The sequence below is a fragment of the Neophocaena asiaeorientalis genome, unplaced genomic scaffold (genome assembly GCF_003031525.2).
Source record: "Neophocaena asiaeorientalis asiaeorientalis breed wild unplaced genomic scaffold, Neophocaena_asiaeorientalis_V1.1 scaffold4, whole genome shotgun sequence".
Taxonomy (NCBI): Eukaryota; Metazoa; Chordata; class Mammalia; order Artiodactyla; family Phocoenidae; genus Neophocaena; species Neophocaena asiaeorientalis.
This window is the reverse complement of record NW_020173682.1, coordinates 3,640,852-3,650,236: the sequence shown is the minus strand read 5'-3', so window position 1 is coordinate 3,650,236 and position 9,385 is coordinate 3,640,852. Positions and strand designations below refer to the sequence as shown.

The 9,385-nt window shown below is 37.6% G+C and overlaps 1 protein-coding gene across 7 annotated transcripts in view; it reads right to left on the bottom strand.

Annotated features, from left to right (window-relative positions):
* Positions 1–1,249: 1,249 nt before the first annotated feature.
* Positions 1,250–9,385, bottom strand: part of ARHGAP12 (Rho GTPase activating protein 12) — a 92,672-nt gene continuing 84,536 nt past the window's right edge. For all 7 annotated transcript variants that reach the window (XM_024750046.1, XM_024750048.1, XM_024750047.1 and 4 more), the window contains 7 exons: positions 8,479–8,581; positions 6,609–6,725; positions 4,495–4,593; positions 3,099–3,176; positions 2,865–2,999; positions 2,533–2,635; positions 1,250–1,700 (listed from right to left, as the gene is read on the bottom strand). In XM_024750046.1, coding sequence (XP_024605814.1) covers positions 1,526–1,700; positions 2,533–2,635; positions 2,865–2,999; positions 3,099–3,176; positions 4,495–4,593; positions 6,609–6,725; positions 8,479–8,581 — 810 coding nt within the window. In that variant the 3' untranslated portion in view covers positions 1,250–1,525. The remainder of the gene's footprint in view (positions 1,701–2,532; positions 2,636–2,864; positions 3,000–3,098; positions 3,177–4,494; positions 4,594–6,608; positions 6,726–8,478; positions 8,582–9,385) is intronic.

The following is a 9,385-nucleotide window of genomic DNA, read 5'->3' as shown; positions in this document are numbered from 1 at the left end:
AGGGGGTGGGAGGGGTGGGTGGCAGAGGCACTGGCATGGCAGGGAGCACAAAAGGTGTGAAACGAGGAAAACATTTGCCACAGGAAGTACTGGATTCAGTTGATTTTTTAAAAATGAGGTATTATAAGAGTGTGCCAGTAAATGCAAAAACAAAACAAAATTATAAACCAAAATACACATTTCCAATGGAAAAATCTCTAACCCTCTTATAGTTCTCTTTATTCAGATTAGACATTTCATATACAGCAGTTAATCTAGAAAAATACATTTAAAAAAATCTTCAGCAGACCATGCTCTCTGTAACAAAACCTTCCAAACCCTGTTTTATTATACAAACCAATCTACAATAGTAATGCAAAAAGAAATTCTCAAATTTAGCAATGTCATTTTCGATCTGACTTCCCTCTAATTTACATATGGGTTTCCACTATTCGTACTGCAGTTAGAATTCTGTAATAAATTTTTTCTAATGTATTCTGTACATATTAAATAATCTAAAAGGTTCCTCTTGTAGTGCATTTACCATTCAGCAAGTCTCTTCAGCATTGTTCCAGTACCATTTGCATTACAGTGATTTGCCTGTAAATGTAATTAAAATCTAAAAGTGCACAGTTAACTTCCTCAAATAACGGCCTATTTCTGGAGGAACCCTAATATTCACGGAGAATTACCAATATCGTGATTAGAAACGAGAGGTTAGAATGTACTCTGAGACTATATAACACAATTATATACATAAGCTAAAGGACAGTGAGTCTTTAGCCTGTATTTACATCAAATATCGTTGGTTTCCACAGGATCACACCAAGAACTCAGTATGGCACTAGGTAGATTAGGATTGTTAGCTACAAGTCAGTGTAGCACAGACAGCCCCAAAATACCCTGAACGGGCTTATGCTAAATTAACCTCCAGTACATCACAGTGTTTTAAGTACTATTAGTATGCTGCTGTGCTACTCCGTAAAGACAGCAAGCCTTCATCGAGGGACTGCATCTGGGTTATAATGGGTCCTAGCAATCAGACTGCCACTGCATGCAGAAACCCTGAAAAAAAACAACACAGGTTTCAAAACAGATATACTTCATTTTGTTTAAAATGCCCAGGAGCGTTTTCAAAACAGGTGATCGTAAGTGTTGTTCTATCGAGTGATGAGCCTACTGAATCATGAGAAGAAATTCGACGCCATCCAGTTTGAGGAGAGAAAATGTAGTATTCTTACCAAATTATCCAGTGTATATGACTGGCTAGAATCGCAAGTTTTGATTTTTACTGGAATTCAGAGTATGAAATGCAAACATTCAGGATAAAATTAATTCAAACGTACACACAGTTCTATCAACTTGCAACAGAGCAGCAAATATGAGGGCCTATCACACATCTGGACTCTCCCATTCCCTTCCGGTCCCTCAGAAAAGTGCAAAATCAAAGAGTCACTGCTTGGTCCAAACATAAAATACATCAGGTGTAAGGACTTGGAATCTGATGAAATCCGGCTTCTATTCCACAGGTTCTCTTCAGTAAGAGTCAACGTCCGAAGATGGAATTTACCTCGAGAAGAATTAACTCTACAATCTGATTCTGGTAGACGGTATGAACTGCTATGTTGCCAGTCTCCTTCTCTGGCTTTAACAGAGTAGGACCGAACACAATTGCTATACTCTGATACGTCATTCTGTTTTTTTCTCCGTTTTCTATAACTCTAAGAGGAAAAACAAAAATTTTAGTTAAAAGAGAATATTTTTAAATAGGGGAAATTCTTCAAAAAATATTATAAACAGCTTGCATTTAGAAAAGAGAAATAATGCTCATTTTCCTAAGGTACATATAAACTATTTAACCAAATAGAATTCAGTCTGAATAGCACGTAAAGCTTCCTTTTGCATAAACACAGCCGAAAGGTATACATATTCTCACAAACTTTAAATGTGTGATATTTCAGCTTAGTTTTAAAAATAAGACATAGACTTGAATACCTATTACAATTCAGGTAACAATGATTCCTCCGCTAGGGTGACAGGGAAAATATCATCAGGGCACAGAGATTAAACTCTGAATTTTACTCATTTTATGCTATTTTTAAAAAAAATCTCTCATACTATGATCACTTATTTTAGTAATCTCGTGTTCTTTCTATCAGAAGTTTCAGAGTGACTATGTAGTAACTTAGACCTAATTACCTTGACTTCAAGGTAACTGAATATTCCTCACTTAACCAATCTCATCTTCATCATAATTAACTTTTAGCAACAATTTCTGAACACTTACTACGTGCTAGGCATTATATAAATGCTTCACATATGAAATCTACTTCAGTGTATTCTTTACACCAAACCGTTTTACCTACGAGGAACTGGGGCTCAGAGAAGTCATCTTTCTCATGTTACAAACACGCGAGCAGCACAGCGGGGCTCTGAACCTAGGTCTGCGTGGCCCTGGCCCCGGGGGTCCTACACCACATCTCATACCTGTGCACTTCTCCAACCTTCTTTATCCCCCTAATTATTCCTTCTCTTCTGTGGTGAGACTCTTACCTTTTGAGATGTCTAAACAGAGTCTGCATTGTGTCCTGATTTGGCTTTGGCAACTGTTTGATTAGATCCTTCACAGCAGAGACACGCTGTCTTGGTTCTTGTTCTGAAAAAAGACAATGACTGGAGATTTTGCATGAAACTGAAAGCAGTGACATTATTTTGGAACCTGGTATTTGGTAATACACAGTGACACCTGGTGGTTACATTTTAAATTTCTGGAGTAAAACAATCCTTTGAAAAAACTTGTTTAAAATATCAAGCAGTGTTGTAGCAGCTACAGCGGGTTTTCAACATCTAGGGAAAAAACTGAGTGGAATTAATTACATACTTACTAATTGCATTAACAAAATCATTAAAATGATTAAACGTAAAGAGAGGTTCTGGTAATTCTCGAAAAAACATTTTCAGTGCTCCAGTGATGACATGAATATCTTCCCATTTACTATCCTTCAAGTCCAATTTCTCATCTGGAAAACAGTAGGAACGGGAAAGTTTCTGAAATTATTTTAAACCAATTCTAACAGTCACGAGTTATTCATTCTGTATATAACAATATATGCTCTTACCATGATTGACTGTAAACCTCAGCTTCTGGATCACTGCAAGGTTGCCACTAACTCTATAAATCCCATCAACGTCCAACCCTAAGGGACAAATAACAATAATTTTACGTTTAAAGTTCTTGTTGGCTTCTTCTAAAGATGCTTTCATGTTTTAGAATTCTTATTTATTAACATTAGCCTAAAATAAAATTACTCTTTTCCTCTAAATGGCTTTTTATAGATGCTTGGCAGTGAGAGAGGGGTGGAGATTCGCTCTGAATTGTCTGGTAAACAGCAACAAGTCTACTTTATCATGTTGACTGTGGATCACCATCTCAAGGAAATCATCTCAAACTTGAAATACTAGCAATTTAAGATAAACTTCGGCAAACACCTGAAGATAATTCAAAAAGTAAAGGAAGCCAGTAGATGACATCAGCCCACCCGTTTCTTGGGACGTCATTTGAGAGTGTAAATGTACATATTAAGGTGCTCTCTGAATCAAAGTGCTTGTCATATTAAGTGCTTGTAATAAATAAACTTAATACAAGCCAGCAACTAAAATAATGGTTCTATAACAACTGATAATTTGATAGTTATTAATTTCTTTTATATATGACACAGAATCGTTTGAAATTCACACAATGAAGCCCCAAAATTCATATATTCATTAAATGATAATGACGCACACTTAACATTATCTAGTGCGCTACTCATTTAACTTCTAGTAAAGCCAAGTAGCATGGCATCTCTACTGTCAGGCTGAGGGTCAGAGACCTGTGACTAGCAGAAATTACACTTTATGCAAATATTTTAATTATACAAGATATTTTTGATGATATACTGATAGAAGTCAATGGGACTGCAGTCAAGATACTGTTATTTTAAAAGCTAGTATAAATATTATAAACATGTTAAAATTAACCAAAACAGAAATTAGTTTAAGTCTTCAGAAGTACAGGAAATGACCTAAAGAGGATTTGTCTATTTGCACACTTTAGAGTTGATTTAGCAGTTTGGGAATGTCATCTCATTTTTATTATAAACAGAAGAGACTTCCCCTTAGTAAGTAAACACTATCTCCGCCTGTCTCTTACACTGCTGGATCATTTCTTAATAAACACAGTTTCACAATCAGCACGTCCATTTTAAGCAAATGCCAACAACTCCCGATGGCTTCAAGGAATGCCATACGCACAATCAACCCTAAGTACTGAACATGCAATAGATGACTGCAAAGGCCTTAATTTGAAACAATGCAAAAAAAAATGGTTTTTTGCAGAAAAGATGCTTTTCTTGACAACTTATGACTATAAAGAACTTTTGGTTGCAACACTCAAAATCATAAAAATCCTAGAGATTTTGATGGCAAAACAGTGGGTGGTGTGCTTGACTGTAAAAAAAAAATTCATTTTCTTACCACATTGCTCAACATGTTCAATGCACAATTTCACGAATTTTGGCACGGTGCCATTCTCTCTCTGACACAGATTAGCAAGATTGGCTCCAAATACCTGATCTGAAAGAGATTTCAAGAAATGAGTCACCTTGCTAAACTTTAGTTCACAAAATGGCTAAATGATTCACAGTGCAACAGAAGGTACCCCTGCATGCAGACACCTTCAACACAACGCACGCCTGTCTGATCTGCACTCGCCTACCTCTTACGACTCCAAGCTCCGAGAACACCCTCCTTCATTGCTGCCTGGCTCCCTTCTTACCTTCCCCTCCTGTGCGGAGATTAACCTTGCCCCAAATGGAGCTCCTTCTCACCAGTCCTGGTCTCAGCTAAAATGCCACCTCCTTTTAAGAACCCTCTGACCACCCTAAGGCAGCCCAATTCCAGTCACTCTCTGTTTTATCACTATGTCAGATTCTTCACGTAAGTCACCATTATACTAAATTACCTTGTCTGTCTCTCATCTTTATAGAAGTTTCATGCGGGCAGGGACCCTCTCATTCTTGAATGCCAATAGGTATTCCCAGCACTGAGGCTCAAGTCCACCACTTAGCAAATACTCAAATATTTTTTAAACTATTAAAACATGCCCATCTGGGCTTCCCTGGTGGCGCAGTGGTTGGGAGTCCGCCTGCCGATGCAGGGGACACGGGTTCGTGCCCCGGTCCGAGAGGATCCCACATGCCGCGGAGCGGCTGGGCCCGTGAGCCATGGCCGCTGAGCCTGCGCGTCCGGAGCCTGTGCTCCGCAACGTGAGAGGCCACAGCAGTGAGAGGCCCGCATAACGCAAAAACAAACAAACAAACAAAAAAACACATGCCCATCAGATTGGGATTAACATATATACACTAATATGTATAAAATGGATAACTAATAAAAACCTGCTGTATCAAAAAATAAAATTCAAAAAAACAAACAAAAAAAACACACGCCCATCGTGTGCCAACATTGAATTTCACAAAATATATCAAAGTCCGTTCTAGTAATCTTTCAACCCAACAGTTTTGAAATTCCACATTAGTGCTAAATATTCAGGAAAACAAATAAAATGCAGTATTTGAAGTGGCTGAACACCGCCAGAAAGTGGCAAGTTTGTATTTCTCACTGAAAAGGTCTGACGGAGAATGAGCAGCGGTTTCCATCCATTTATTTGTGAGGCTTTCTCGAAGGTTCTAAGCTCTACATGCTAAACTCACGTGCATTATCTGGGGCGCCTGCTTACCCTTAACTCTTTAAGGCTGCTAAGCTGAATCACTTCGTTAGCTGAGCTCTTCCTAGAAGTTTTAAATAGCTTTTTAATGAAACTCATTTGTGTATTTTAATCTAGATGCTTTGCATAACAGATGTTTCTGCAATGGTCTTTGTTAGAAACTTCATAACCAAAGACAGCTCTAATATATATGGTATAAATTATGTTACCTTTTCCTATAGTTTTATTATGAACAGATGTCTCTGTTTTGAGTCATGTGTTAGAAAATTTTATCTTTGGAATTAAACATGCTTGTAAAAACTAAAGGTATGTATATACAAGTATATGTGATTTTAAAGAATACTTTCCTATTGAGAAAAAATTCTGTTAGTACATTATGGTTCTTATACATGAAAATAAAATGTAAAAATTAGTTAGGAAAAAACACTTTATCCTAATTTTTAAATTACCTTAAATGAGAACTGAAGGCAAACAATCAAGAATAAAATTGTACATTATTTTTTCTTTCTACAGCTAGTGATTACTTGAAATTTCTTCTGATCTGTGCATCTGAAAACTAAAAATCTGTCATTCTGAAAATCTGCCACGCCATCCCATCACATCCATGTAGCTCCTCTGGTACAGGGTTTCTAAAAAGCTAATTTGGTATTTATGTCTGTTTGATGCTTTAGTTAAAATAAACTCTTCATGTGCATTAAAAAATCAATTTTAATTACTCAAATGTATTTTAATCACTGAACCTGATAACTTTATGAATAAAGAACGAGACATTTTTACTGTTTGGAAAATTTTCAGCTTTTAATGTAAAATGTCTTATTTCCGATTTGGGCCAAAGTTCATTATCATAAACATCACTTCTACCTACCTTTAATATAACCTTTTTCACGAACAGCTTGCAAAGTGGGGCGTCGTGTAAGAAATTTCTTTAAGTTTTTCTTGGTTTTTTTCTGTTCTGAAGAATCTATGCTAGATACTTTCGTGGCTTAAGACAGATAGATATTAAGCATTTTATAAAATAAAGGCTTTTTTGATGAAAATTTTTCCACCTAGTACTCAAAACATATTAATCTCATATATAAAAAATCACAGTATATAAATTCAGTTTCTCTAACTTTAATACGGTTTAAGAGTAACACATGAAGAATCAAAAACTAACACAATTTCAAAGTGACAAACCAAATGAAACATTTCATTTTTATCGCTAAACACTGACCGCAAACTGTGCCTTCTTTAGTATACGTGCCAAGACATTTGTAAGTCATTCTAATTTATATTCATTATTTCACAAATGATACAGTCTCGGACTCTCCATCAGGTTTAGATGGTAAAATGACCAGCAAAAAATAAAGTAACCAACCCATAAAACATAAACAAAATCCCTACCCTTCCCCATACTCACTGAACTAGGAGTCAGGGGATATATATGTATAAATATCCATCACAATTATTTGTACTTCAAGCTAAGACTCATCATAATTATCTCTACTCCGAGCTAAGGATGGGACCGCCTGGATTTCCACATTGCCTGCAGACCTGATTTATCTTTGGGTTACAATAATAAAAATTCAGAAAGTAAATTTCTTGAAAATAACCATATCTGAAGAAAGTTGAGAGCACAAACAATATATTAGTAAAGAATTAAAACAATAAAAGTTTCGTGGTTTACACTATTATACAGTGACAGTGTCAGTAATAGGCCTAAACTTCATAAGAATGTGGGAGAAAAAAAGGAGAACTGATTTTCTAATCATTCAGTTAATGTGAAGACCAAAAATTTCTCAGTTAAATGTGGATTTGTTAAAATAGATTTAAGCAGGTTCAAGTCACGGGTAATGGCCTATTTAAAGCACATAATTCACAAGAGGCCTGTGTTAGAAAATGCAATCCTTGGGACTTCCCTGGCGGTCCCGTGGTTAGGACTCCCGTGCTTCCACTGCAGGGGGCACGGGTTCCATCTAAGATGCCTCATGCAGCATGGAGTGGCCAAAAAAAAGGAAAGAAAAGAAAATGAAATCCTTACAACTGCTGGCATTTCTCTGGTCCTGTACACATAATATGTGGTCTGGAGATTAAATGCACAGACATATCCCAGTCTAGAGGCGGCTGCCTGGCATCCAATAGGGAACTATGGTACATATCCCGTGACTTCTGACTTCTTAATGTCTAAGGGTCTATCTAGAATCTTAATCAGTAATTATATATTTTCCAATCAATAAAGTTCAGCTTCCTAGAGGCCTCAACACAAGCGCATTCTGTCGTGCGCATTTTTTTCTCTTGAAAGGGTATCATAATATCTTAAAATTAATATGATTCCATTGGGGTGCATACGATTAGGCTGAAAAGTGATGATGAGTTGGGCTTCCCTGGTGGCGCAGTGGTTGAGAGTCCGCCTGCCGATGCAGGGGACGCGGGTTCGTGCCCCGGTCCGGGAAGATCCCACATGCCGCGGAGCGGCTGGGCCCGTGAGCCGTGGCCACTGAGCCTGCGCGTCCGGAGCCTGTGCTCCGCAACGGGAGAGGCCACAACAGTGAGAGGCCCGAGTACCGCAAAAAAAAAAAAAAAAGATTATGAGTTAACGAGGAGAGAGAACACTGAACCACTGAGACTGCAACTCCTGAATCTTAGAAGTCTTGCAACACTGGACAGTCCACTCAGCTTTCATATATTTACTCTAAACCTTTGCTAAGAGAATAAGCTCATTCAAACCACTAGCAACACCGGGAAAGAAAACTTACAACGTGATTTCTTCAGATCCTTATGGTCCTTTTCTTTATCGTGCTTTTCTATTCCTGGTGAATCCGGTATGTCCTCCTCAATCGCTTCATCAGGTTCTACTGTCTGTTGGTTAGAGATTTTCCAAACACATATTACTTTTGCTATTACTTTAGATGTAATTCTCAGAATGATCAGTAGTCAACTCTTCCAAATGATTTTAGGGAACCAATTAGTATATACGATATATGACTTAGATATTTGATAAATCTTTAAAAATACTCTTCCCCCTACCCCCACTGATGGCATTAACTGAATTTCGATAAAGAAAAAAGTACTGATAATTCACAAGGATAATGCGCTGGTACTGATGGTGATGTTATCTTGCCTCATTTTGATCCAGTGACAAGTAATACCAGTTAAACGGTTGGGCTATACATAATCTGTGGTGACAGAACAGGATGATGGTACACTGTTGATGATAGGACAGATGAAGCTAACTAGCAATGGTACCTTAACTGCTTCACACCAACAATCTTTTAAAATTGCACTTTGTGTCAACAGTTAATTGACATCACTCATTACTCACACACCTGCGGATATCAGGAATTGAAAGAAACCCTAGAACTCATTTACAGCCTAACTACGGTCACTTTTACAAGTTAAAAAGCAGACTGAATTCTCAAAGCTAAAAGCACTGCTCTGCCTTTTACTCTGAGGTCCGCTCTCCACCCAGAGTTTATTTTTGTACACAGTGTAAGGAAAGGCTCCAATTCTTCTCAGAAATCCAGCTGACCCAGCACATGCTCTACCTGGCACAGAGTGTCCAAAGGCACGTGGGTCTGTCTCCAGGCTCTTTATTCTGTTCCACAGGTCTGTATATCGATCCCATTATGGATACACAGCTTTATAAGGTCCTGACATACGCTA